At 51.6% G+C, this 27,921-nt stretch overlaps 2 protein-coding genes across 47 annotated transcripts; both read right to left on the minus strand.

The window, feature by feature from the left end:
- Window positions 1-174: 174 nt before the first annotated feature.
- IL17RC (interleukin 17 receptor C) lies at window positions 175-11,602 on the minus strand. 38 transcript variants are annotated; one of them, XM_081528063.1, is made up of 19 exons: window positions 11,287-11,602; window positions 10,988-11,009; window positions 10,660-10,812; window positions 10,311-10,385; window positions 10,121-10,219; window positions 9,354-9,465; window positions 9,040-9,084; window positions 7,386-7,525; window positions 7,102-7,161; window positions 5,298-5,352; window positions 5,030-5,211; window positions 4,885-4,935; window positions 3,452-3,497; window positions 3,191-3,312; window positions 2,863-2,922; window positions 2,296-2,344; window positions 1,065-1,160; window positions 922-960; window positions 175-827 (listed from the first exon to the last, which is right to left on the minus strand). In XM_081528063.1, the coding sequence occupies exons 4-19, from the start codon at window positions 10,362-10,364 to the stop codon at window positions 199-201; spliced, it is 1,839 nt and encodes a 612-aa protein (XP_081384189.1). In that variant the 5' UTR covers window positions 10,365-10,385; window positions 10,660-10,812; window positions 10,988-11,009; window positions 11,287-11,602; the 3' UTR covers window positions 175-198. The 38 variants fall into 38 exon arrangements, with proteins under 38 accessions (XP_081384189.1, XP_081384188.1, XP_081384166.1 ...); XM_081528062.1 differs by having other exon boundaries at window positions 3,452-3,500; XM_081528040.1 differs by having other exon boundaries at window positions 3,452-3,500; window positions 4,885-4,932; window positions 10,110-10,219.
- A 712-nt stretch (window positions 11,603-12,314) lies between these two features.
- IL17RE (interleukin 17 receptor E) lies at window positions 12,315-26,106 on the minus strand. 9 transcript variants are annotated; one of them, XM_081528076.1, is made up of 19 exons: window positions 25,861-26,106; window positions 23,829-25,087; window positions 23,632-23,708; window positions 22,743-22,829; window positions 22,384-22,399; window positions 21,690-21,812; window positions 20,962-21,059; window positions 20,545-20,704; window positions 20,311-20,450; window positions 19,340-19,408; window positions 18,186-18,252; window positions 17,040-17,215; window positions 16,912-16,959; window positions 16,782-16,830; window positions 16,446-16,597; window positions 14,735-14,803; window positions 14,204-14,255; window positions 14,023-14,121; window positions 12,315-13,533 (listed from the first exon to the last, which is right to left on the minus strand). In XM_081528076.1, exons 2-19 carry the CDS (start codon window positions 23,845-23,847, stop codon window positions 12,977-12,979), a joined length of 2,058 nt encoding a protein of 685 aa, XP_081384202.1. In that variant the 5' UTR covers window positions 23,848-25,087; window positions 25,861-26,106; the 3' UTR covers window positions 12,315-12,976. The 9 variants fall into 9 exon arrangements, with proteins under 9 accessions (XP_081384202.1, XP_081384204.1, XP_081384209.1 ...); XM_081528078.1 differs by lacking the exons at window positions 22,743-22,829; window positions 23,632-23,708; window positions 23,829-25,087; window positions 25,861-26,106 and adding an exon at window positions 23,455-23,612; XM_081528083.1 differs by lacking the exons at window positions 22,743-22,829; window positions 23,632-23,708; window positions 23,829-25,087; window positions 25,861-26,106 and adding an exon at window positions 23,455-23,594 and having other exon boundaries at window positions 16,446-16,594.
- Window positions 26,107-27,921: the final 1,815 nt, after the last annotated feature.

Genomic DNA, 27,921 nt, shown 5'->3' on the forward strand with positions numbered 1-27,921 from the left:
GGAACCCACGCCACAGCCAATGGCAGCGGGCCATGTGCCATTGCGTCACCACATGCCAGCCAACCAGAGTCGTCTCTGGACTGCACCTGTCCGGGAGTTAAAGGGGCGCGGGGATACCGGATGCTGGAGGTAGTTTGGTAGACAGTAGCTGAGGCGACACACTGGAGACACGGGTAGAAAAATAGCGTCTGACTTTATTCAAGTCCTGTCTCCTGCCTCAGACCCCATCCCGCGTCCTGTCCCCGGGGCTCCCGGGGGCCGGAGACAGCTATCCAGGGCGGGCTGCAGGGCCCGGGACACTTGGTCCGCTCTCTCCGCGAGCCGCCGGGGGCGTGGGGCGGCGGGCCCCTGCAAAGTCCCCAGAAAGTCGGGCAGCTGTGAGGGCAAAGAGAAGACTGGCACGCTGCGGAACAGATCGGGCACGGCGTCCGCGGGCAGCAGTTTGTCAAAGTAGGCCCCGACGTAGCGGCCGGGCGCGCGGCCCTGCAAGAAGTCTGGCAGCACGCAGCTGAGCGAGGCGGCGAAGCCATCGTGCGGGCCGTTTGCCCTGGGCGCCGAAGCGGCATCCTGCAGCCACTCGCGGCACAGCGCCACGGCCCCGGGCGAGAAGAGCAGGACCACCACGCCGCCCTCCTGCAGGGTCTGGCGCCGCTGCGCGTGGAACCAGGCCAGCGCTCCCTGCGCGCTCAGATCGCGGCGACTCCACAGGTCCACGGCCACGCGCAGCGGCAGCTGGCACAGCGCCGAGGCCAGGGCGCCCACCAGGCGCTCGAAACTCGCGTCGTCGGCGGAGTAGAGGAGCAGAGCCGCGCGGCTCCGGCCGGCCGCTGCGGGAGAGAACAGGGCGGGAGGGAGACGTGAGCTGGCCCGAGGCCCGGCCCGCTGGGGGCGGCCCCCCGCCCCGCTCTTGCTCACACTCACCCCCCGCGCGGATGTCCTCCTTCAAGAGCCTCAGCCACCCTGCGAGGGGAGAGGAGCGGAGGCAGCCGTTCAGCCCGGTCCCCGCTTTCTCCTGGCCAACTTCTAATCTGCCCCTGGGGAATAGGGAGCTGGGAAGCGCTCACCTTTCACGTGGTTCATTTTGAGAAGAAGGAGAAGGAAAACCACAGCGGCCAAGAGTAAGCAGGCCAGCCAAACCAGGGCCCAGCGCTGGTGGATGTCTAGAGAATAAAGGGAGAAGATGGGCTTGTTAAGAGACCCCCACTTCACGAAGGAGAACAACTGAGGCTCAGAGAAATGGAGTTGCCCAAAGTCAGAGCTCATAGGGTCAGAGTACAGGGTATGAACACAGATCAGTCTACTTGTGTGACTTCAAGTGACTTCAAGTGACTTCACCTTCTGCCTCTGGACTCTTGACCTCATTCTCTTGGATGACTGCAGCAGCCTTCTATCTGGTGTCCCTGACCTTTTTCTTTTTTGCCTCTAACTCATTACCACATTGGAGAAGGAAATGGCAACCCACTCCAGTATTCTTGCCTGGAGGATCCCAGAGACAGAGGAGCCTGGTGAGCTGCCGTCTATGGGGTCGCACAGAGTCGGACACGACTGAAGCGACTTAGCAGCAGCAGCAGCATTACCACATAGCTCAGTTGGTAAAGAATCCACCTGGATGCAGGAGACTCTGGTTTGATTCCTGGGTTGGGAGGATCCCCTGGAGAAGGGAAAGGCTACCCACTCCAGTATTCTGGCTGGAGAATTCCATGGACTATACAGTCCATGGGGTCCCAAAGAGTCAGACACAACTGATCCACTTTCCCTTTCATTACCACATGGCAGCCCGAGATCTTTTTAAATGCAAATTTGATTATAGCCTTTCAGGAAGTTCCTGCTATTCTTAATATAAAATCCAAATTGGTTACATTGGTTCCCAAGGCTCTACAATGGCCCTCATGTCCTCATCTCATGACAGAGGTCTACCTCTCAAAACACAATCACACTGGCCACCTTGGAGTTCCTCAAAAAATCATCCAGGGTCTTCACAAAAATGCATCTTTACCCATCCCCTTCATCTAGCTCAGCCTTCAGAGTTCACTTCCAACCTTTCCCCTGAACTCGCCTGACCTAGGTTAGCTCCCTTCTATAAGCATTCATGGCTTTGGACACTGGCATGAAGACAAGGATTGTGTCTCTGGTGATGCTGGGATCACCAGATAAGTTTGTGAATTAATGAAGGAATTACCCTCTGGTTGATCTTAGCCAGGGAAGGACAAGGCCATTGTGTTTGCTTCCTTGGGGATGGTCCCTGTCAAGATTCCAGCTCCTGGTACAGATAAGGGCAGTTCTTGTAATACTCACACTTGTCCATGGGGCAGGCCCAGAGTGCTCCCAGGTCATTGTCCCACAGCTGTAAGATACAAACAAAAGCAAATCCAGCTTGGTGTTCCACATCCACCAAGTTCAGGTCCCAAATTTGCAGCCTCGACCATGCATATTTCCCCCTACACACAGCAGGTTGCCACAAGCTGCTCTGCTTTGCTCATGCTGTGCCTGTTTTCTGGATTGTGCCTTCCTCCTGGTACCAGAACTGGCCCACAGCAAGAGACCCTTCCTTGAATGTCCTCTGGAAACCAAAGCTTAACACATTGGTTATCGACTGTCTTAACCCAGTGGTTATCTATTTGCTGGTTTCTTACCCACCAGTGAGCAACTTGGGGACAGTGGCTCAACCCTTAGCTTCCCCCGGGCTGGACACAAAATAAGCACATGGATGGGTGGGTGCTAGAGGACAGTGAGGAGGACCCTGCCCCAGAAGGTTTCTCACTCTTTCCTGCTAGGCACAGGAAGAGGTAAAAGAGGTTTAAGACAGGGTTTGAAGCCTGTTGCCTTTTGGCATTGGGAAGGGCCCTCCTGCCACCTACTTACCTGTAGACACTGGCCCGACTGCACATCTTGTAGTAACTGCTCTCCAAGGCGAGCTGCCCTCTGCCAAGCCAAGGAGGGGGGGGGCTGTCACCTAGAGGCACTATACCTAGGAGACCAGGCTACAGGTGTGCAGAATAGTTGGGAGGGGGTGCTGGGAGACTTTTGAGAGGCCAATGAGAACAAGGCCCAAGTCTAAGTCACCCCCACATTCCCAGAGACCAGCACAGGGGTTGGCTCGAAGGAGGGGAATGTGAAGAGAGTGAAAATTTGAGGTCAGGTGTGAGATGGAGCTGGAAAGGGACATGGAAGAGGGTCTGCCATCCCTCACCGTGGATGCCCTGCTGAGCAGTGGGGTGCAGCCACTGGGTTCCAAGGCACAGAGGGAACCATTGTCCTGGGGGCCTCGTGTCTCCACCAGCAGCATGTCATCCTTGAGGGGCCCCAGAGAGTCTGGAAAGGGTGAGACCCACTCTGAGTTAGACCTAACCCAACCCTGCTCCATGCCTGACCTTCACCCCAGGAGCTGGCACTTCCTGGGTTCACCCCATTGCAGTGGCCTTGCCCCAGCCTCCCCCGAGGTCCCACTCACCAGCCCACAAGCACTCTTGCAGCTGTACCTTCTCCCAGGTGCTCACCTGCTAAGAAGAGCCCAGAGTTAGAGACATGAGGAAAAGAGAAGCTGAGGCCAGAAAAATCAGAAGAGAAGGAAGGAGAGACAAGGGGGAGGCCTGTCAGGTTGGGGGAGGAGGCGGTCTGGACTCTGGACCTGAGCTTAGGCAGATCTAGGTTCAAGGCTGGTTAATGAGGAATCACTCCATCTTTCTCAGCCTCAGCCTTGTGAGGTTATCTGTGCTAAAGGGCCTGACGGCCCTAAATTGCTTCCCTGTTTAATCTCTAAACTGTGTCTGAACTTTTTTGTGACCCCATGGACTGTAGCCCACCAGGCTCCTCTGTCCATGGGATTTCCCAGGCAAGAATAGTGGAGTGCGTGGCTATTTCCTTCTCCAGGGGATCTTCCTAACCCAGGGATCAAACCTGTGTCTCCTGCATTGGCAGGCAGATTCTTTACCACTGAGCCACCTGGGAAGCTCAGCTCTAAATTAGCTCTTTTCATTTCTTTAAAAAAAAAAAAAATTGTTTTTGATGTGGCCTATTTTAAACGCCTTTATTGAATGTTACAGTATTGCTTCTGTTTTATGTTTTGGTTTTTCAGCTGCAAGGCATGTGGAATCTTAGCTCCCCAACCAGGGATCAAACTTGCACCCCCTCCACTGGAAGGCAAAGTCTGAACTACTGGACTGCCAGGCAAGTCCCTACTCTCTTCATTTCTGATAGCACTTTATATACTCCCTTCTCATCTAACCACCTTTTCAAAGAAGCCTCATCTGACTGTCCCTCTTGAAATTGCAACTACAACCCTCTTTTCTCCTTCCTCATCTTTTTCTATAGCAATTATACACAATTATAACAGACTATGTAATTTACTCATTATGTCTATTGTCTGCCTTTTTCCATTAGAACATAAGCTCTCTAAAGGTGGGAATACTTATTGTTTTTATTCACTGACATAGCTGTCCCAAGAGCCGAAAACAGTGCTTGGCATACAGTAGTTGCTCAATAAATCTTGAATTAATATTTTTATAACCACTCTTTTAAGTTGTAAAGCAACCCATTTCTCCAGGTAGGGAAATGGGACCATTATAGCAATTATCAAAGCAGCTAAGGTTTGCTGAACATTTAGTTTGTGCCAGGCACCAAGGTGAAGCACTTATTTAATCTTCATAACCACTCTATGAAGTAGTTACTATTATCATCCCCATTAAATACGTGAGGAGACTGACATTCAGACAGGTGAAGTGCCCAGGCTCCCATGCCATGCACTGCTAAAGTAAATAGTGGAACTCCTAAAGAGGAAGCTGGTAACCACTTTGCTCCAGGGACCCAAGGATAAAGTGGATCCAGAAGACTGGGGGTCCATGCAGGTCCTGTCCCCAGCTCAGCTCTCTGGCGCCCCCTTCTTGCCTGGACACAGACGTTGGGGTGGCCTTTCAGCAAGGGGAACTCAAGAACCTTCTGTGGAAAGAGGGTAATGCATTAGGTCATGAAAGTGGGCTCCTGGGCTCCCCTTCCTTCCTCAACCCCAGGAACCTCCTGCCCCCTCACTTACATTCAGAGTAACATTTTCTCGGGGCAGCGGCGGGACCAGCGGCAGGCAGGGGCCCCCATCCCGTGCTTGCCAGCATAGAGTGGCCTCGGCGGGCAGCGAGCACGGCGCGTCCAGCCGCCAGCCCCGCGGGGGAAGCAGCTGCAACTGGGCAGCACGCCAGAGGTTTCGGTGTGCGCGGGGGTCTGCAGGCAGAGGACCAGGTCACTGCACTGCTCACCAGCAGGTCCCTCCCACACTGCTCCTGCCCTGGCCAGACCCGTTCACTCACCCTCCCTAAAGGGGCAGATGCTGGTCCTGACAGAGTCAGGCTCCAGAGGCCACACCTAGAGAGGAAAGAGAGCTCCACAGGTCAGTTCAACCCAGCCAACCCTATGCTTAAAGCCCTGGGGATGCATTCATTCAGCCCCAAACAGTCAGCCCTCCTTGGCCCGCTTTATCCATTTTCCTTCATCCTCAGATCAGAAATATTTGGGGAGAAAATTCCAGAAAGTTGCAAAAAGCAAAACTTGAATTTGTCTACAGGAAACTGTTTACATAGCATTTAGGTTGTATTCGGTATTATAAACAATATGGAAATGATTTAAAGTATATGGGAGTATCTGAGTAAGTTATATGTAAATACTGCACCATTTTATATCATATAAAAGACTTGAGGATCGCAGACTTTGGTATCCACAGAAGTCCTGGAACTAATCCCTCTAGGATACTGAATATAGAGGGAGGACGTATTTCACAAACACATGATCTTCTTGTTCTCTGCAAAGTCCTAGAATTGCACACATTTATTCTTTCAGCAATCCCCATGCCAACATCTGGCAATATCTTCACTCAACAAATTTTTAATGAGTACCTAATATGTGTCTTAGCACTATGGTAGGCATAGGGACATTCAAAAATTAAATCCATAATCACTTTGTGAGAACATACTACTTGCCAGGCACTGTGCTAAGTGTGAAGCACACATCCATTTATTCTCCATTAATTCTTCCAATAGACTTTTTAAGTGCACCCATTCTTGGCTTAGCCTTGTTCTAAGCACAGGAGAAATATAATAATTTATTCAACAAACATTTAAGAGCACCTACTATGTAGCAGGCATTGTGCTTGGCAATGAGAACATTTATGTCACAGCAAACATTTCATGAGTGTCTGTTATATATCCTAACACTGTGCTAAGCAGTAGAGTTTCACGCATTCATTCATTCATTAACTTAACAAACTTGATTAGCACCCACTACCTGCCAAGCATTATGCAAAGCTCCAGGGAATTTACTAAATTTGAATAGATATTATTTCCTTGCCTTCAGGGAAATTACAGATTCACAGTTCTAGTAAGAATAAAACATATATACAAATTAATAAATCAAGCACTCAATTTACTGAGGATTTGTGATGTGCAAGGAGAGACAGATGCCCAAATAACAAAAGAAATTATAAATAATGAACAGAAAAGATGGAAATGCAAGAAGATTTGGAGATGAGAGAGGCCAGGAGTTTGAACAAAAGCTTTGGGAAAGAGGTAACATTTGAACTGGAAGGATTAGGATATATGAAAAAGAAGTGAGGGCATTTCAGGTAGTGAGAATGTCAGAGATGTTAATGTCAGAGGTAAAACATGGGACCTGATGACCAATTAAATGTACAATCAGAGGGAGAATGTATTATTATAGCATATATAAGCTGGAAGTGGCACACTTCCTTGTAACAGCCCTCTTATGCTGGTACTGTTATTCCCATTTTATATATAGGAAACAAGCTCAGAGAGGTGAAGTGAATTGCTCAACATCACAGAGCTAGGAAATGGCAAGAATCAGGATTCAAATGAGTCTGAGTTCACAACACAGGCTCTACTCTCCAGGGAAGCCCAGAGAGGGAACTGGAGGAGTAGCAGAAGCCTTCAAAGAGCAGGAAGAGTGTTCAGGGCATGCACAAGCAGAAGACACAGGACAACAAAGGTCAAGGGGGGCCAGCCCCTCTAGGAGCCCATAGATTCCACCAGGAAGGTGAGGACAAACCCTCTCACCAATTCCCTGATCCCCTTCCCCAGGCTCCCAGCCGGACTCTGCTCCTACCTGAATACAGAGGCAGGGGACCAGGTCTGTGTGGTTCAAGGTAATGTTCTGTGGCCCAGTCTGTGGGACAAGTAGAAAGGGAGAAGCTGGAGAAGACGAGTAGGAGGAAGACTGCAGGCCAAAGTTAAGGACACTAGGCAAGCAGCTATTCTCCCACCGATGATCTTTGCTTTGACTGTGGGTGGCTGTGTCCTTTTCAAGGGCCCCCTGTGATAAGGCACTTGCAACTTTAGCATGGGTATCAGCCTATGGCGAGAATGGACTTGGGGAGGGGGAGGCCTCACCAGGTTCCTGTGGTACCAGGGTTTTACAGGGCCCTGGACCTGGTTCCAGTACAGGGAGAGGCCGAAGTGCTGCTCCTCAGAGACGTCCAGCACCAGGCGCACATCCTCGCCATCTGCAGACACGTTGAGCCAGGGCAGGGCTGTGGGGGGATGCAGAGACAGACAGTCTTCCCTCACTTCTTCTGCACACCCAAGCCTGGGTCATACCCACCCAGTGCCCTTTGGAGTTTCCTTCAAACCCCTTAGACTAGAGGGCCCCTGGAGGGCAGAGCCCATGTCCATCTCGAAGCAGACTTTGGCCGCACCCCAGGATGGAGCCCGTGTAGACCCCACTATGGGGTCTGGAGATGGCTCTTCTCTTTGCTTCTCCCTCTGCAGCCAGAAAGCCACTAAAATAAAGCATTCTCCTCTGCTCAGAACCTTCTGATGCCCGCCCCCACCACCTCACTCCCACAGTAAAAGTCAGGGTCCTTACAATGCCTGCAAGTCCCTCCCGTCTGGCTGCTGTGACCCCTCTAATCTCATTTCCTAGTACTCCTTAATTAACCTGCTGCAGACACACTGTCCTTCTTACTAATATTTAAACATACCAGACACACTCTTGCCTCAGGCTCTTGGCACTGGCTCTTCCCTCCATATGGAACCCTCTCCCCTCAGATACGCATACGGCTCCTCCCTCACCTCTTTCAGGTCTTTTGCTGACTGACCACTGCAACTCCCAACCTCCATATCCCTCTTCCTTGAATTTTCTCTGTAGCATTAATTACCATCTAACTTATTGTATATTTCACACTTCCATGTGTTTATTTTGTCCTCTGTCACCTCTACCGTGACCCTGACTCCCAGCTAGAATGTCAGCTCCGTGAGGACAGGGATTTTGTCAGTTTGTTTGTTTTTTTAATTGGTTTATCTCCAGTGCCTAGGGATATTCCTTGGGCAGAATAATTACTCAATAAGTATCTGATGACTAAGTGAATCAAGGTCTACTAAATGAATACAGACATGAAATCCATGATGTGTATCTGTATATCAGAGCCCTGGTGCTGAGCAGTCTTAAATGAATTACCAAAGAGGCATCAAGCTTAAGTTTAAGAAACTAAGTAGAAAATGAAGTTGAAATAATTTAAGAGTTCAGAAGCACCACGGTGTTTCTATCTTGATGTGGCTGGTAGTTCTACAAGTGTACACATACGTAAAAATTTACTGAACTGGAATTAAAATTAGTGCACTTTACAGTTTTCTGTATGTATGGTACACCATGATAAATAAAGTATTTTTTAAAAAGGAATGAAACAAAAGTCCAAATAGTGCATGTGAAAAACATCATCAGAACCTTGAGATCCTTAGCCCTTATTTTATGGTTTAAAGCTATTTTTTATTTTGATATATGGGGGGGGGCAGTTACACCATAATCCTGACCATCCTTTGGGCCTCTGGATGTCCCTGGTATGAATATTTGTTCTAAGGAGTGAGAATTCATCTTTGAATGCCTGGCACTGAGTAGGAGCTACTGTACATCATGTGTGATAAATGAATGAATGAGCTCTGTGAGCCTGTGGGGTGTGGCAGCCAGACCTGAAGTTGACTCCCAGGGTCCCTCCCACTCCAGAACAAGCCCCTCCCTCCTCCCAGCCTCGCTGGACCTAGCTCCTACCCCAGCAGCTCTGAATGTTGTCCTGGACTTCCAGACCCCTGCAGTCTGGGGAGAGATCACAGAAAAGCCTCCAGTGGGGTTAGGGGCCAAAGAAAGGAGGGCAAACCAACCCCTGGGAAGACTCCGGGTCCCCTCAATATCACCCATATCTACTTCAGTGCCCACTGGGGAGCAATGTCATCTGGGGAGGCTGAGGGTGAGAGTGCCTGAGTGAAGTTGGGATAAGGAAGGGGGTGAATGCAGAGGGGCAGTGGCCAGTGGGGAGAGAGACAAGGGGCCAGACTTGGGGTCCCTCAGGCTCTGGGGTCACTTACCAGGGAGCTGCTGCGTGAGATTGAGTTCCTTCTGGTACCTGGGCTGAGTGTAGGACCAGATTTGCACCTCAGCCCCCAGGGCAGCCTCGAAGCAGTCAAATACTACAGAGCCCTGTGAGGAGAGGGTGGCAGAAGGCTGGTGGTATAAGGCTCAGAATCCTCTCCATGGACCCTCTCCACTCGCCCTCTGCCCTATTCCCAACAAATGACTATACTGTATGGCCCCAAATTCCATCATGAACGTGTCCTCAAGGACTCTAGCTCTAAAGCACACGCCCTCAGGAGGAGTGGCAGCAGGGCCAGTTAAGGGATTACACCCTCCCACTCAGTTAAGGGATTACAAAAGAAAAATTAAACTTTCTGAGACTTCCGAGCTGGGCATTATACCAGGTATTTTACATATATCAACTCATTTAATTCTCACAACAGCCATATGAGACAGGACTATTCTTCTTCTTCTTTTTTTTTTTTTTGGTGAGGGAGGCACATCTCATGGCTTGTGGGCTCTTAGATCCCTGATCGGGGATCAAACCTCAGCAGTGAAAGCTGGAAGTCCCAACCACTGGACTGCCAGGGAATTCCCGAGGTGGGACTATTCTTATACCCGCTTTACAGACAAGAAAACTGAAGCATAAAGGACTGAAATGACTTGCCCACAGCCCTGCCGAAATCAGGACTTAAAGAGATAATGGACGTGAAAGTACTTCATGAATTTCATCTTTAGGAAGTGGTTAGCATTATTATTATTTTGCATACCACAGACTGACCAGGCTGCACGAGGGCAGCGGGGACTTGCACCTCCAGCAGGACGCAGTGGGCAGTAGGGTAGGCCTGGAAGGAGAGCACAACGTGGGCCTGGAGAGAGGCTGTGAACAACAGGGCAAGAAGGCGGTCAGGCCCAGGACGCCAGGGCAAGGCTCTGGGCAGGGACAGCTGGGTCAGCCAGTTTCTCCTCACCGTTCCTAGGCTCCTCAAGCTCTGGGCCAGCTGCTCCTCTAAACTTCTCTTCATCTTCAGGATCTTCCCAGTACCCTGGAAGGGCCCGAGAGCAAGGCACAGGTCCAGCCTCGGCTCTGGGTTTGGCTTCCTTCCAGGAAGCTCGGTGCTTGGAAGCAGAGGCCAGGCCTGGGGCCTGGGGGGTGGGCAGTGAGACCAGGCTGCCTTGGGGAGTGTGCACTGGCCAGTGTCCTCCAGGAGAATCTGAGGATGCTCCGGGCTACCTGGCAGACTCCCCCCACCCTGTCCTTGTGTCCACATCAGACCATTCACGCACACCCAATGCCCAATCACAGGATGACAGGCTCACCGTGCACGGCCAAGTGGATGGCCACACGCACACAGAGGTCACAGTCAGTCTCCTCGTGGCACCTCAGCACCAGCTCTGTCTGCAGGCGTGTGGGCACCAGCACGGGGCCTGGGATGGACACGAGGCTCCCGGGCAGGCAGAGCACGTCACCATCTGTGTGTGAAGGATGGGGTGGGTGCTGAAGCTGCTCAGACCCAGAGTCTGGTTGCACCTGACACCCCCAGAGGGCCAAGGAGCTTTGGGCTCTCCCTAGGCTGAACAGCTCCCATCCCTCTTCCCTGCTGCCAACCCAGGAAGATCTTTCCTCTCTAAAAGTAGAGCTACTCACCCCAGAGGTGGCAGGATAGGCCCTGGGAAAGAGGTAAAGACAAGTCAGAATTTATGCTTCCAAATCTAACATTCCCCTACCCCCCTGCCCTGACTCTTTCTCCCTTTTTCGAGTCCCTCCCAGAAGAACTCAAATCTAGCTCTTGCCCCCTCCCCATTCTTCTCTTACCCCATCAGGACCCGACAGACCAGCCAGGGCAGTTCTGACCAGGATGGCAGTGACAGGAGCCAGGCTAGGGCCTCAACGGCCCCGGACCGAACCCTGAACCTTCCTCAGCCCTCCCGGGGCCCCAGACTCACCGGAGAGCAGCGAGCAGTGTCCTGAGGCCCCACAACCCTCTCCAGAGAGAGGACCACGGGGTTCCGGCCCAGTGCCAAGGACAGAAGGAACCAGGGCACAGGCATCTTCCAGGTGCCAGGCAGCACCCAGGCCTGAGGCCCTATCCTGCCCCCCCCCAGAGGGGGGGCAGACACCACACCTCTTCTCCCACTCAGCCGCGGGCCTCGGGGCAGGAGAGGCTGGAATCGCTCCTCAGTCTTGGGGTCCCGGCGCTGGCCCGCTCGCGCTCGCCTCTCCCGGGAGTCCTGACTCCGGGCCAGTCCCAGCCAGAGTGCTTTCGTTTTGGCTCCCGGCAGGCAGCCGTCTGTTCCCGCCCCGCCTGGTCCCTCCCACCAACACCAGACTTGGGAGCCAGCAGCCCTGGACTGGAGTGGTGGCCTCAGTCCCTCCTCCTCTTCCCCTCCTCCTCCTCTGCTGACACCTGGCTGGGAGGGGCCCCTGGAGAGGGTGGTGGCCTAATGGGTGAGTAAGGGAGCTCTTACTCACTCTGGGAGTCCCTAAGGAGGAGGGTTCCGGGCAATCCTGGGGCATTTTCACTTCCCATATGACTCTGGGACTCCAGGTCCCTTCCCACATTCTCCTTGGGCCTCACTGTGGGACAGGAGCTCTAAAGGCACTAGAAAGTGGGCTTCTCATCACTGCTTGGCTTATGCTGAAGTGTGGGGTCAGGGGAAAGGAACCCAGGACCCAGAGACAGGAAGACAGGGTCCTAATTGTACTGTTGCCACAGGCTAGCTGCGCGACCATGGACCCACACCACCTGTTTTCCTTTTTTCTCTCTGAAGAATAACAGTGAGGATCAAGATCTGCAGATCCCTCTTTGCCTTTTCAAAGGCACTGCTTGTGAGAACGTGACAAACGTGGATGTGGATGTGGATGGACACAGAGGATCTGGGCCCACAGAATCATGTATAACCACCCCTGAGTATGGTATTGCTGACCCTTCCCCCAGCTCAGCACCCTGGGCACACTGAAGAGGCACCTTGTGTTTCTTAGTTTACCCATCATGTTTTCTTTTATTCATCTTTCTCTCAGTCTCTACTGTCCCACCTCTGCCCCCACTACACAGGGCCAAAGACTCTTTCCCTGGGTCCAGAGCCCTCCCTCCCTCCAACTGTGGGCAGGGCCCCTGTCTGGGAAAGGCGGATCCATAGCCCGAAACGGGTGTTCTGCCCTCTCCACCTCCCACGCGCCCCCACCCCCACCCCCCGCTCCGCCCTGCACTCCGTCTGGAGGCACCTCCCAGTCAGAACTTCCATGTCTGCTGCCTCCCCAAGCCCTGTTCCAACCTCTCTGGTGTGGACTGGAGCGTGTGTACACTATTCTCTGGAAGTTTTGGAGAGGAAGTGTGATGATCCCCACCCACCACAGGACTGAGGTCAAGGGAGTTCTCAGTAAAGAGAGACTCTCGCTGAGGGTTCTGAGGAAGCATGAGCACGAGGCAGAGGCTGGACACTAGGGGAACGTGGGGAGCAGGCGGGGATGCTGAGTGAGGTGCTCCGCTCCTGGGCTGGGAGGCAGAGTAAGGCTTTTTGGCCAGCAGTCCCGAGAAGACACCCCAAGGTTTCCACAGCAAAAGCCTCAATCCGGGGTTCCAGCCCGTGCCCCTAGGCCTGCAGCCACAGACATCCTGACTGCGCTGAGCTCTGTTCAGCCTTGGTCGGCAAGTTTGGCGGCCTCCAGTTCCAGCCTGCGGCACAGCTCCACGCGACCCCGCAGGCGTGGCCAGGCGACGAAGCGGCCCCGGGTGGTGGCTTCAGTAGAAGCCCGAGCGTCCAGGGCGCGCAGCAGGCGCGGCAGGTCGTGCAGCAGGCGGTAGCGGGGCAGGGCGCGCAGGGGCGGGGGAATGTCGCCCTTGGCGCAGAGACGACTAAAGTAAACCAGCAGCAGCAGCGGGCGCGGGGCGGCGCGAAGCAGGGCACGCAGGGGCGCAGTGCGAGGATCCGGGCCGCCGGTGGGGCTGGGGCCGGCGCTGCTCCATAGAAGAACCACGGTGCCCCGCTCCCGCGCCACGCGCGCCTGCGCCTCCCAGAACCACGGCAGGGGGCCCACGCGCGCCACCCGCGTGCCCTCCCAAAGGTCCACAATCACGTCGCGCCCGCCGCCCAGCGCGGCCCGCAGCAGTTCAGCAAGTGCTCCCACCAGGCGCCGCTGCGCCTCAGACTCCGCCACGTGCAACAGCAGCACCGGCCGCGCTCGGCCCGGGCCTGGGGGAGGGAGCAACAGATGAGCAGGGTGGGGGGCTAAAGGAAAACCCAGCCCTCTCCTCCCAGGCCTCGAGGCTACCTGAAAGAGTTGAATGTCACACACACACCCCCACCTTCCCTGTTCCTCATCTGCGCCAGGGTTGGGTACCCAAGGCAGCTTTAGTCTATAGGGCACCTTTGGGCTAATTTAGATAAAGGCGCCCCGGAAGAGGCAAGGGCCAAGGCGACAGGTGCAGCGCAGGCTGCATTTCCACCCCACTTGCCTCTTGCCTAGAGACGCCACAGAGAACTACCTGCAGAGGGACCTTTGTCCTGCTTTAACCATCTCTGCCCACTAGGGGGCCTAAGGCTAACAGCCTTGGTAACACGGGGCGGGTGCCCACCACAGGGAGGAGGCTCTTTGGGAAGGCATCCTGGGCAGGAGAGGAATGGGAAGGCAACTGGCCTAGGAGCCAAAAAAGTCCCCAGGTTACCTCCCAGTGAGCTTACCTGACAGTGGGCGCCGGCACGTGAGAACCAAAACAACTCCCAGGAGGGTGGTGAAGGCCAGCAGTGCCAGGATCAAGAGCCCCAGGCGTCTGTGAGAGACTGAGTCAAGCAGGGTGAGGCGAAGCCCAGCTCCTCAGTGCCCAGCCGCCTTCTCACTCCCCGTCCCCTCCCAAGAACTCACCATCTGGACACAAGAGGCGCTTCCAGGCAAACTGGACATCTGACCTCCAAACCTGAGGGCACAGAGCCCCCCACCCTTGTGAGCCAGGGTAAACCCTCCTCCCGGGGGAAGCTGAATGAGGTGGGAGGATGGAGAGGGGGACCCTGGAGAGGGCATTCCTCTAGCACAGGGTTTGCGTCTGGGCCAGCTTTGGCAAACTCAGAAAGTAAACCCAAAGTGGACCAGGGCATCCACGAGGAGCTGGAGGAGCACAAGTCCTGACTGAAGTAATCAGACACCACTCAGCTCCCACCCCTATTACCATGTTTAAATGTGGACACGAAGCACCAGGTTTTCTGAGTTTTCAAGAAACGCCGGAAATCAACTTTTTAAAATATGACATCTCCCACTAATTAAATGGTGGCAACTAATTCCAATTTTGAACACTGTGCTGGCCAAATCAAACATTTTTACTGACTGGATTTGCCCCACGTGCCACTTGTGGCATAGATGCCAGGGGTGTGTATGCAGAGTGAGGGCGGAATTCCTTACCAGGACACAGCCTCCTGGCCTCAGGAAGGGAACGATAAGGTCTAGGGTCACTGGGGTTGAGCCCTGAGTCTGTGGGAACAAAGAGTGGAATGACTGTCCCCATAGAGGCAAATCTGGCTCCATGCAGCTCCTGAGCCTTTGCCCATGTGGTGTTCTTCCCTTCTCCATGCCACCCCCACCCAAATCCTACCAGGCTTAGGGCCAAGTGCCACCCCAACAAGAAGCCTTCCCAGACTTCATTCCCAGATCCTGCTGATCATTCCCAGATCTGAACTGTGGCACAGATACATGTTAATCAGGCACTCATCAACAAACATACTCTGGGTACTGACTCTATACCTGAGGAAACAAGGTGGGCACAGACATTGGTTCTGTCCTCTAGTAGCTCACAAACCAGGAGGCTAATCTCTGCCCTGCAAACCTGGAAGGCAGCTTGTCCATTGGAAAGAATGTAAGCTGTAGAGTCAGGAGACCACAGCTAACAAAGTCAGGCTTAACTACTGGCTGTGTGGTTCCTAGCAGTAGGATCTTTGCATTGAGATAGACTACCTTCCTCCTTGAGCCTCAGTTTCTTCATCTGTGTATAATGGATAATAATCATTATTTTACTGGGTTACTGAAAGTCTCACATGGGAATATGCAGGTGGATGCCATTTATAATACACAGTGCAGTGTGTATTCATTTAGTAGTAGTGCTTATTTATTACACGATAGGTTCCTTATGGGCAGAGGCTGTGTTACATACTTTTCTTATATCTTCCAGGGCCTATTACAGAGTGGGAACAGAGCAGGCACTGAATAAATGCATGCTGAACTGAAGGCCCTCCGTCTACAGGCAGGATGTGGCTTCACCCTGTGTTCTGGGCGTTGGTTAGGGTGGATCAATCTCTATTCTTTGGGAACACCATCCACCCCCTGCCCCAGCCCTTCATCAGCCCCCATTCTCCAGCCAGCTGTGAGCGGGTATGATACAGTGGCTCTCAAACCATGGTTAAACTCAATGATGTTCCCAGCTCACAGCAATAAGGGAGGCCCTGGATACAGCTCCCTATTTTAGGTCATCCCACATGATTCTGTCTTAAATCTATAGCATTTGCTACCATCTGTCTGCTTGGGAGCCCTCAAAGAATATAAAACAAACAAGCTGCATGTGAGTGAGAAAGAACTGAAAAGAGCAAGCCACACTTAGTCAGCTTGGTGCTGTGGTTTTGCGGATACATTTGATGGTGGTTTTTATGTCAGATACACAGAAGAGAGTCTGCTAGTTAGCTGTCTTTAGTTCACATGATAAGAGTTAAATCTGTCAGTGGTTCACAGTATTCTGCAAAGAGCACTTCAGCTTCCTACGGCTCTGTCTCCCAGAGACAGAGAACTCTTGCCAGATGCCTTGTGGAGGCAGGCAGGGGTGTGTGGAGGACAGCTGGTTGAGGAGAGGGCATCAGTACAAAATGTGGTGGCAGTTGGAGTGAGTCAGAGAGCAGCTCGGAGTGGGAGGGCCAGCCTCTTGCCTGTTTATCCCTGTTGGGTCAGAAATGGAAAGGCCTACAAACTGCTCCATTGAAGACTCTGCTGACTGGCAGAGGAGGCAGCTGAATACAGGCTTATCAAGTCATTAAATCAGCAGATGCTGTAAGTCAGATATTTGCTTGCCTCTCCCTGATGTGCTCTAATCAATAGGTCCCGGTGGGAGCCAAACCCTGCTAGGCCGTACCTGGCTGACGCTGTACACGGGGGGCACCACGCTGTCCTGCCCCAAGCCTGGGTTGTTCCAGGCAGCACTGAAGGTGACATGTGTCCTTGAAGAGAAGTGAAGGACCACCTGCTGGGCCTGGGTATCCATGCTCACATTCCAGGATGGGGCTGCTGGGGAGGGGCGGGGAGGTGGGGGAGAGTGTCAGGTGAGAGATGATGTTTTGTGGGAGGTGATAGGAGCTGGGCTGCAGTTGACAGAGAAGTCTAGGGCAGGGATAGAGTTTGGCTTCACCACAGTTGTGTGAGGGTGAAATGGTGGGAGAGGGGTCCCAGCCAGGGTCACTTGTTGGCTCACCGAATGTCCGGTGGGGGCATTCAACGTGGCTGCTGTTTCCAAAAGAGAACTGAGAAATCCAAGAATGGCAAGTCAGCAAGCTCCAGGCACCATGCACACCCTTCCCGGCCCCTGTTGCCCATGCTGGTACCTTGAAGCAGAGCTGGGGATGCAAGTCCACTTTCTCCACGATGTACCACTGTGGCGGGAGAAGGGAGTTGAGAGCAGGGCCCCAGGCCCTAGCCCTGCTCGCCCAGGCCCCAGGAAGGCCTGACTCACCCCCTCTGACTCTCGAGCCGTGGCATTGGGGAGGACTTCGCAGAGGGTGGGCCAGCCCCGCCTCTGGCACAGGGAGGCCTCCAGCTTCAGTGGACAGCGGAGTGTCACGGCCATGACCATCTGATTGTGCTGGCTGTGGTCAGTGAAGTTCATTGACTCCCAGAAGTCTGAGCCATCTGGGCAGGCACCGGAGGCAGAGAGTGAGGCCCAGGAGGCCTGAGACTGATCCCGATCCCCAGGGCATCAGGAGATGATATTTCTGAAGGAGCTTGGCACAGCCATGGTCTGCCCAGGTGATAAAGGAGCATGCCGCTTCCAGCCCCTCCTGTTACCTTTTATATTTAGCTATCTCCTCTCCTTCTTGCGCCTCCTTTCTGGCCAACTCCTTTCTGCTCCCCAAACTCAAAATCTTCGTATCTTTTCTTACACTCCTCTCAGAATTAGGAATGCTTTATCCTCCCTTCTCTTCTTTCTAAATCCTACCCTTTTTATGAGCCCAACTCAGGTGTCACCTCCTTTAGGAGACCTTTTCTATTCAACCACCACGGGCTTCTCCCTCCCCTGAGACAACCATCATGGGCTTCTCTGTCCCCACAGGTCATGCTCTATAGCCTATTCCTTAGTTACAATCCTGCCCTGGACCATAGGCTGCTTGGTGCTACTTATTTGTCATGTTTGAGCATCCTGTCTCTGCAATTTGGGCTCAACGATATGCATAGATGTCACCAACCACTTTCACATACAATATTGAATTCCAGTCTCATAAGGAGTTGGAAAGTGAGGCAGGGCAAGTATTATTATTTCACAGATGAGGAAACTGAGGCTCAGGGAAGAATGAGTAGCAGAGCTGGGATGTGAGCCCAGGTCTTCTGATCTGCCCTCTTAGGACACTGGCTCCTAGGGTGGATATTTCTGAACCTCCCACAGTACCTAGGACAATGTTCAACAGTCTGATTTAGCAGACATGATAGTCCATGACTTGCCTCTGCACTGATTCCAGAGAAAGCGCCTCATGCTTTCTGCGGACTTCCTCCCATACCAGTATAGACGGTGCGCATGTGCGTGCGTGTGTGTGTATGTGCATGTGTGTGGGAGAGAGACAGAGAGAAGGTGTGCATGCACAGGAGTCACATGAGCAGCACTCACAGGCTTCAGGCTGGACCTGGAAGGGACACTTTTTGCGCCTCACGGTGTCCTCTTGCAGGTAGGATGCCTGTGGGAGAAGGGAACAGGGATGGAAGTCAAAGGACTGGCTTTCCCAACATCACTCAGACTTGAAACTCATTCTGGCTTGACTTTGCCTGGACACAAGCTGCCTGAGCTGGCTGGGCGCCAAGGAGTGGGAGCCGTGTGGGATGTGGGCCAGGGCGGATGTGCTTGGGGAGGAACTCCAGACTACAGGAGTGAGATCAGTGAGGGAGGGGTTGAGTTCTCTTCTCTGGGAGAAGAGAACCTAGCCCCAGAAAGAGGCAAATCATGAGGTCCACGTTCCTCAACTTCTGCCTTCCCAGGTGTCCATTCTCAGAGATTCCCAAGCTGCCAAGTGCCCTGTCAGGCCTCTCCCTCCAACATCCAGTGGTTGTACCCCTGGCAGGTGCTCCTCATTACATGTCTCTGCCTGTACCTTCCCTTTCATCTCCTTCCCGGTAACAAGGCCCCCAGACTTTTCTGTCTATCCCAAAGGACCCTTTTTTCAAAAATATATTTATTTATTTGGCTGTGCTGGGCCTTAGTTTCAGTGTGTGAGATCTTCAGTTGCAGCATGTGGGATCTAGTTCCCTGACAATGGATCAAACCCTGGCCCCCCTGCATTGGGAGTGTGAAGTCTTAGCCACTGGACCACCAGGGGAGTCCCTTAAAAGAAGTCTTAATGCTAGGCCCCCTCAGCTCTACAGGCAGAGGAGGACTGCCATGTAGAGCTAGTGGGAATGGCACTTCTAGAACCATATGCAACCTTGAAGTAGCCACGAGCCCTCATCCTAACGGCTCAAGACACCCAGTGAAGGCAACTATCTATTCTGCTCTGTGGGTAGACTGAAGCTGGGTCTCAACAAAGGCAAGCTGAGTTTGGGTGGGGCTGAGGTTGGAATCACCCCTAGAAATATCCCATGATCAGCAGGACACCTCCACCCCTGACCCAATGTGAGGCTCACTGTTAGGCTGGCACCAGTCTCCCCCAGCATCTCATTAACACCAACCCTTTTAAAACTGGACTCAGTGGAGATACACTTGACCAACTGTGCTGTCTGGGTGGCCTAGGAGTGGAGCCATGGACCACCCACACCTTTTCCTCTGCTTACCTCGATGCACAGACAGGGCAGAAGGAATTCATAAAGCAGGTCTACAGTGCGGCCCCCAGGCACAATTTTCTGTGGAAAATTCAGCAAAGGGAGAGATGAAGAGGGGCCTGAGAAAGAGCAGAGGCACCCTGGACAAGGGCAGGAAGAAGCTGGAAACTTACCCACCATACATCCTGCTTTTCCTCTTATCTGAGGCTTATTTCTTTCACTGACAAATTTCTTCTCAGGGGGTCTCTGTCCTGTAGTCTGACCATCTGCTCTAAGTGTCTCAATACATGGAATAGGGGAGGGAAGAGTTGGGGAAAGGAATATACATTTATTGAGCCCCTACTGTATGCCAGGGAGGGTGCTAGGTGCTAGAAGCACCAAATCAATGCATTAAATGCTAGCATCATGATGATCTCGGGAGGCATCATCATCATTTTAAATGTGGAGAGCTGAGGGACTTGGGTACAGCATCAGTCCCTGCAAATGGCTCCAACTGTATACAAGAGTATCCATGACAACTGGAGGTTGAGGTGGGATGTCAGGCCATAGACTGGGAGAACAGGGGACATCTCATTCTCTGAAGAGCAGTGACAAAAGAGAGGGAGATTGAAGGGTATCAAGACAGATGTGACCAATTTATTACTTTCTCAGGGAAAACAACTTCTTGGTGGAACTGAAAAGGCACCCTGAATCTCACTGAGGATCACTGCACTGAGGTTAAATGCTATATTCCTTTCCTTGCTAGGCATTCAAGGTTGTCCCAGGTCTCTATCCCCTTTCCCTCCTCTCCTGCCAGGAGACATGGCCCCCTGCATTCTCTCTCCAATTCAAAGAAGTCTTCATGATAGGCACTTCAGACTTGTAAGAAGTCTTGGACAATTACCATTCCTCTATGGGCCTCAGTTTCCTCATCTGTACTATGGGTAGGTCCTTTGGCTCCAGCCCTGTGTGATTTGGCTTTATGGGCAGATGGCACTCCATACCTGGGCATTGAAGCGATGGCTCAGGTCCTCACACTCCAGTGCCCACTGGTGGCAAAGACGCACACTGACCTCTGGGCCTGGAGGAATGGTCACTTGAATAGCCCTTGTCTCAGGCAGCAAGTCAAAGGAGAACTCGGGTCCTGGGGAGAAGGGGGACTTGGTGGCCTTGTCTCTTGGCCTTAGCACAGGCACCACTACTTGGCTCCACCACCTCCAGTCACATGATGTGCCTACCTCCAAGCTTTTGTGAGCCGGATCTGGAGAGACCTTCCCCTGCCTCTGGATCCACAGGCTGGGTTCTTTTGGAGCGCGGCCCCTTGTGGGAGGTATCTGGGGAGGGGGTGGAGTTGTGATGGCCCTTCTCAGACAGGCAGCAGCTACTCAGCAACTTCCTCTGCAGGCAGAAAGCAAGGTTGGCCTCAGGGCAGGAATCAGGAACTGTGGCTTCTATTTCTGTCTATGGAGTCCCGGGGCATCACGGGCAAGCTGTTCACATTTAAGCTTTCGTGTCCCTAACTGTGTAATGGACAGAACAGTCTACTTCAGCTCCACGCTTTCCCTCTCTCTTGGGTGACTGGAGAGCAGAAAGAGAGGTCAGAAAGGGAAGGGCTGTGGGGCGTAGGGCAGGGCTGGCACTGGTAGGGAGAGTACCTGAGCAGACGCTGGCATCCTGTGTCTCCTACAGAACCAGAACTTGTAAGACTTTTTGTATTTCTGCACTAGGAGGTGGAGCCAACCCCACTGAAGACCTGCACAGGGAAAAATAGATTTACTATCCAGCCCTTCACAGTCCCTCCCCTATCTGGAGATGTGACCTAGTGTTGGACAGTCAATCATTTTACATCAGGGAGGCTAATGATCCCAAACTTCTATAGTCCTGAAAGTTATGATACAGTCAAAGAGAATTAATTTCTTAAGAAGAGAAAAATCTATGTGTATACAAAGGTTCATAGTAGCATTATTTATAAGAGTGAAAAATTATAAACTGTCGATTCTTAAACAGTGTGTGGGAATTTAGTATGACCCAGGCACTGAGGTAGGCAAGAAAAATGTAGAGTTGAATAAGATCTGTCTGTTCTTTCTTATAAGACAGATCTTGCCTTACAACTAGAACTAATAATAGTGAATCCATAGAAGTGAGATATTTTAATCCCAAGAATTGGTATCAGCTGAAAGGAGAAACACCTTCACAAAATGATACAACAGAACTCATCAGTATCAGTCACAGTGTGCTACTTATTTCAGGACGGCCAAAGTCTCTGCTGAGGTTGACAACAGGACCAACATCTCTTCTAGTATGATACATTTTACTTGCCTCACCCCAAATTCCCCCAATTCCCATCTCCACTAAGAATGGCCCAAAGGGCTGTTTCTCATACCCGAGGGACCTAACACCAGATGCAGGCACCAGCAGTGGGGACAGTGGAAGCACCAAGCACGCCAAGGCTTTGGAGGGAGGGGAGGGGCCGACTGGGTATGGTGAGGAATCTGGGCAGGCATTCCTGTGACAGAAGAAAAGGAAAAGGAAATCAGACGGTAAGGTCCCAGGAGGTCCCTTCTGCCTTAGACAAGCTGGACTTGAGGCTGAGCACTGCCACTTACACTCTGGTGAAGTGATGTGAGGCAAGTTATAGACTCCTCTAAGCCTCAGCTTCCTCATTCATAGAGTGGGGCTGCTGTCAAGCTCAAGTAAGATAATGCATGGGAAAATAACTTGTAAATTAGAAGGTACCATAAAATAGGAAGGATCATTGTTGTACGACTGACTGGTGAGGGACTAGTCAAAGCAGAGTACCTGGAGATTTACCTGGCTCTCATTTAATCCTCCCCACAGCTCAGGGACAACAGTTTTCATTGTACAATCATTTCTACTGCGCTGCTGTACCCCTCAGACACCATGCACTGCCTGAAGCCATGTGTGGAGTATGTGGCAGTATTGCAATGCAAATCCAGGCTTGTCCTCACTCTAAACCCTGTGCTTTTCCCTTGAAACTATGCCACTTCTTAGGTAGAGAACAAAAAATTAGAATGGAGGAAACAGGGAAGGGGAGCAGGGCAGGGAATGAGACTCACCAGTGAAACTGCCATCCTGAACGCACAGGGCCCAGTGTTGAAAAGAAAGGACAGAAGTATAATTAGTAGAGGTCCTCACAGGGGTGTTCTCCCTGCGGCCTTGGCCTCGGATCACCTAATTTTGAGACCCGTAAATGAATAGCCCATCCACTCCGGTTCTCTTCTTCCCAGCTCCACCCTGCCCAGGCCCTCGGTGCCCTGGTACTACAGCTATCCCTTCAAGATGGTGTAGAGGACACGCTGATGCTGCCATCAGAGCTTAGGGACCTGGGTGGTAGGAAAGGACAGGCAGGAGACTGGGGAGTTTTATGAGCCTGTGCGAGCCAGGTGTCCCCCCAGCAGTGTCAGGCGCACCTTACCATGCGGGAGGCCAGTAGACAGCGGGTGCTCCAGCGGGGAAGGAAGGGGCAGCCAATCCCAGCAGAGGCAGACAAACCAGTGAGCAGCTGGAGAAGAGGCAGGAGCAGGGCTGCCAGTCTAGCACTCCCCATGGGCTTCCGTGGGGTCAAGGCGCCCAGTTCATGGCTGCACGGCCCGAAGGTGGGTGGCAGGGCCTGGGCCGGCTTGCTGCGCAGCAGCCGGGAGTGCGGTGCCAGCAGCAGCCCTTGCCTCAGCCTGCCCCTGCCCCGCCCTGCCCCAGAGCTCCTCCTCGATCCCAACCAGCCAGCCAGGCCACATTCCTTCCCCAAGCGCAGGGACTGGGGGACATCTGCCCCTCAGAAAACCCTGCTTCCCTACTTAAAAGGCAAGGGGGCTCTTGCTCTGGCAAAGAAATAACAGGAAAGAGGCGGGTACAGGGCTAGGGGGATGGATGGCAGGTTGCATCTACTTAACCCCTCCTACTCCTGCAACACCCTGTAGATGGGACCTGCCCCTTAGCAGCTCCTGGACTTGGATCTCCCCTGGACACACGCTTCATCCTCTCACTTAGAGGGCTGACAGAGCTATCAAGCACTTCTGTGCATTGGGTGCTGGAGACAGAGGTGACTGAGCACTATTTAGAGTGGAACAAGAAAGCACTATAGGAGGCACATAAAGCTCACGTGTCCCCCAACGCACCCTGGCCCCTACCTGGCTGACTCTCAGAATTATAGAGTAGCTTTCTGACGACCCACTGGCCAGTTCTTCTAGCTCTTCTGCCAAAGGGCCTCCAGCTTCAAGGATCCACTAATCAGTATAGTCTGCTCAGGAGGCCCTAGAGTTCAGAGCTGAATGCTGGAGCAGAGGGAGCGGGCCCCATGCACTGACCTGGTTTCCTGTGGTTTCCGATGCTGACGAGGCTCTGTTCTCTGTGGGGACCCTCCCCGTCATCCCACGGCTTCCTCCTGCTCATGGAGCATTTGAGCTGCTTCAGCTCTCACCTTGGTGACACACACAGCGGAAAAAAAGTTGGGGGCACACCTACTGGGTGAAGGTACCTCGAGACTGTCATTAGCCCTCTGTACCTTTCAGTAGCTTGACCATAGCTATCTTTCAGTCCAGTTCAGTTCAGTTCAGTCGCTCAGTCGTCTTCGACTCTTAGTGACCCCATGAATCGCAGCACGCCAGGCCTCCCTGTCCATCACCAACTCCCGAAGTCCACCCAAACTCATGTCCATCGAGTCGGTGATGCCATCCAGCCATCTCATCCTCTGTCATCCCCTTCTCCTCCTGCCCCCAATCCTTCCCAGCATCAGGGTCTTTTCCAATGAGTCAACTCTTCGCATGAGGTGGCCCAAGTACTGGAGTTTCAACTTCAACATCAGTCCTTCCAATGAACACCCAGGACCGATCTCCTCTAGGATGGACTGGTTGGATCTCCTTGCAGTCCAAGGGACTCTCAAGAGTCTTCTCCAACACCACAGTTCAAAAGCATCAATTCTTCAGTGCTCAGCTTTCTTTACAGTCCAACTCTCACATCCATACATGACTACTGGAAAAACCATAGCCTTGACTAGATGGACCTTTGTTGACAAAGAAATGTCTCTGCTTTTTAATATGTTATCTAGGTTGGTCATAACTTTCCTTCCAAGGAGTAAGCGTCTTTTAATTTAATGGCTGCAATCACCATCTGCAGTGATTTTGGAGCCCAAAAAAATAAAGTCTGACACTGTTTCCACCGTTTCCCCATCTATGTCCCATGAAGTGATGGGACCGGATGCCATGATCTTAGTTTTCTGAATGTTGAGCTTTAAGCCAACTTTTTCACTCTCCTCTTTCACTTTCATCAAGAGGCTTTTTAGTTCCTCTTCACTTTCTGCCATAAGGGTGGTATCATCTGCATATCTGAGGTTACTGATATTTCTCCCGGCAATCTTGATTCCAGTTTGTGTTTCTTCCAGCACAGCGTTTCTCATGATGTACTCTGCATATAAGTTAAATAAGCAGGGTGACAATATACAGCCTTGACATACTCCTTTTCCTATTTGGAATCAGTCTGTTGTTCCATGTCCAGTTCTAACTGTTGCTTCCTGACTGCATACAGGTTTCTCAAGAGGCAGGTCAGGTGGTCTGGTATGCCCATCTCTTTCAGAATTTTCCACAGTTTATTGTGATCCACACAAAGGCTTTGGCAGAATCAATAAAGCAGAAATAGATGTTTTTCTGGAACTCTCTTGCTTTTTCGATGATCCAGCAGATGTTGGCAATTTGATCTCTGGTTCCTCTGCCTCTTCTAAAACCAGCTTGAACATCTGGAAGTTCACAGTTCACGTATTGCTGAAGCCTGGCTTGGAGAATTTTGAGCATTACTTTACTAGTGTGTGAGATGAGTGCAATGTAGCCATCTTGAGGCCAATTCTATCAACAGTTTCTAAGTCTTCAGGTCCACTGTCTGAAGACCCCATTGTACCCATTATCCTAAAAATACTAACTCTTGAGTTCCTTAGAAAGATCTTTTTTTATTCTTTATGTTTCTCCAGTGCCTAGAAGTGGATGTCATGAAATAGGTGCTTTGTAATTGAGTAAATGTAAACTATGATGTTTCATCTAAGCAGCTTACTTCACATTTCATAAGCATTTTCAGAGTTGATTCTCTTAACTACCTTACAAGACAGGTAAGTGAGAATTAAGGAGAGAAATAAGAAGCAGAAAGGAGAATCATTTGGTCAAGGTCTCTAAGCCCAAGGAACTCCAATTCTGCCAGCCTCTTATGGTTCCTTTCTGTTTTCTACCATCCTTATGGCCTCTCCTCCCACTGCCTCATGCTCCTCTGCTCCTGAGAACTTCTAAGGGCCTACCTAAGTTCTTTTGGCCTTGGAGCCCATCACTGCAAACAAACTGGTAAGATGTGAAGGGAGAAAAGGGTGGTCTGGCCATACTAAGGCTTCCCTGATAGCTCAGTTGGTAAAGAATCTGCCTGCAATGCAGGACACCCCGGTTCGATTCCTGGGTTGGGAAGATCCCCTAGAGAAGGGATAGGCTACTCACTCCAGTATTCTTGGGCTTCCCTGGTGGCTCAGATAGATTATGGAGTCTTCCCTCTAATTTTTCACTTACCCCACAATGGTTTAGATCTATACTGATAATGTGTTTTCTAATGCCAGGGACACCAAGTGAGAAAGTTGGCTCCGTTCTCACTTTTCTTTTGACTCCTTTTATCTTCTGGGCTTTCCTGTTGGCTCAGATGGTAAAGAGTCCGCCTGCAATGCAGGAGACCAGGGTTTGATCCCTCGGTCGGGAAGATTCCCTGGAGAAGGGAATGGCTACCCACTCCAGTGTTCTTGCCTGAAGAATTCCATGAACAGGAGCCTGGCAGGCTACAATCCATGGGGTCACAAAGGGTTGGACACAACTGAGAGACTAACACTTTCACTTTCACCTTCTGATTCTCACAATGAAAACATTTAACATTTGGTTAACTCTTCCCTGACTCTGGCTAAGGTATGGGAGGAGAAGTGGAAAAGAAATAACAGAGACACATACACATACATAAGAAAGAAAGGGAAGAAAAAGAGCATGTATAAAAGGCAGAAGACAGAAGAATAGGGGAAAGGAGAGAGAAAAGGAGGTCTATATTTTTTAATTTTGCTAGTTCATTTATTGTGGAGCCTTTCCCAAAAAGGAGTTTAAAGTAAAAAGTACAGTGGGTGAATTCCAGCACACCCTGGGGAAGACCAACACTTTGCTGAACTCCTACCATCAGATTCTGGGCTGTGTGCTTGGCCTACATTAACTCATATTACTGGTCTATAACCCTTGAGGTCACTCTTATCAAATCATCTTACAGACTTGGGAACACCGGGAAGATTAAGTAACTTAACCAAACACAAAACGGAGAGAGGAGACTCACCCCCATGTCTTTCTACCTCTTTCTGTCACAACACACTGCTTTAGGGAGATCTGTGGTTTCTGGGCCCCGTAGTCCACAGAAGTACCAGACTGAACAATGTGATGAGTTGGTAGGGTTAACAATGTAGGGGAAGAAATCATAATAGGTAGAAAGAATAAAGGATACGTATGTTTTATGAGAGTGAGTTATCAGTGATCAGATTTCTAGGGGAGTAGGGATTGTCTGGCAAGTGTCAACAAGGGAGGAGCCGGAATACTTCTGTGGCTGGAAAAGGAGGTGGCCAACTGGAGTAATGGCAACAGTGGTGTGTGGTAGGCCTGCAGCACTAGGTCCTATCCTTTTGGAAAGTAGCCAAGGCCTGTCTCACCTGTGGTTTGTGTCTGAATGAGCTGATCCAGACTTCATGCTGCAATAACCTTTACTTGGGGACCAAGCCAGGCGCTCAGGAGATCATGGCAGGCCTTGACGCATGCTCAGGTAGAGTGCACTGTGGGGGCCTTGGACAGCCATTTTTCCTGACAAAGCCTTATCCATGTGTGGACTCTGGTCAGACAACTGCAGCAGGGTCTCTAGGCTTTTCCTGTAATGGCAGATTCCTAAGCTCTGTTGAGGCAACTGTGCCGACTATCAGGGCACCCTGGGCAAGAAGGTCCAACAAATTAGACCAATAAAAAGCAAGAGTACACAAGTGTCCCTTTCTTACTCCTGCTCTTCCAGAAGGAATCAAACTCCAGAATGTGGAGGCAAGAAATTATGCTTAAGAGAAGGGGCTGGGACTCCCACCGTGAGAGGGAAGCACCAACACTGCTCATCACTGGAAGGGATTTTGTATTTATTAAGCTAAGCATATACTATGGCTTACACGGAGTTTCCCCAAACACTCAGCAGTGAAGAATCTACCTGCGATGTAGGAGACACAAGAAACGTAAGTTCAATCCCTGGGTCAGGATAATCCCCTGGAGGGGAACAGAGCAACCTACTCCAGTACTGTTGCCTGGAGAATCCTATGGACAGGAGGAGCCTGGCAGCTACAGTCCATGGGGTCAGCGAGTCAGACATGACTCAGCAACTAAGCACAAGCACAACTTACATACATTATTGAACCCACATAACAACCGTGTGTGGTAGATACTATGATCCCCCATATGTTAGATCAAACACCGAGGCTCAAATCAAGGCAAAAGGAAGCAAAACGTCTGGTTAGATTTGTCAATGTAGTATCAGAAACTGTTTCTCCACTATACCACACTGCCTTTCCCACAGACTAG

The sequence above is a fragment of the Giraffa tippelskirchi genome, chromosome 9 (assembly GCF_054371585.1).
Source record: "Giraffa tippelskirchi isolate mGirTip1 chromosome 9, T2T-mGirTip1v1.2.pri, whole genome shotgun sequence".
Taxonomy (NCBI): domain Eukaryota; kingdom Metazoa; phylum Chordata; class Mammalia; order Artiodactyla; family Giraffidae; genus Giraffa; species Giraffa tippelskirchi.

Coding starts and splice junctions, on each gene's coding strand:
- IL17RC (XM_081528034.1), bottom strand. CDS start 11,391: ATGCCTGTGCCCTGGTTCCTTCTGTCCTTGGCACTGGGCCGGAACCCC. Junction 10,838..11,286: donor ACACTGCTCGCTGCTCTCCG/GTGAGTCTGGGG, acceptor GAGCAGCTTCAG/CACCCACCCCATCCTTCACA. Junction 828..921: donor GGAGGACATCCGCGCGGGGG/GTGAGTGTGAGC, acceptor TCTCTCCCGCAG/CGGCCGGCCGGAGCCGCGCG.
- IL17RE (XM_081528076.1), bottom strand. Junction 17,216..18,185: donor CCAGGTCCAGCCTGAAGCCT/GTGAGTGCTGCT, acceptor GTGCCTGCCCAG/ATGGCTCAGACTTCTGGGAG. Junction 16,598..16,781: donor ATGCCCCCACCGGACATTCG/GTGAGCCAACAA, acceptor GCCCCTCCCCAG/CAGCCCCATCCTGGAATGTG.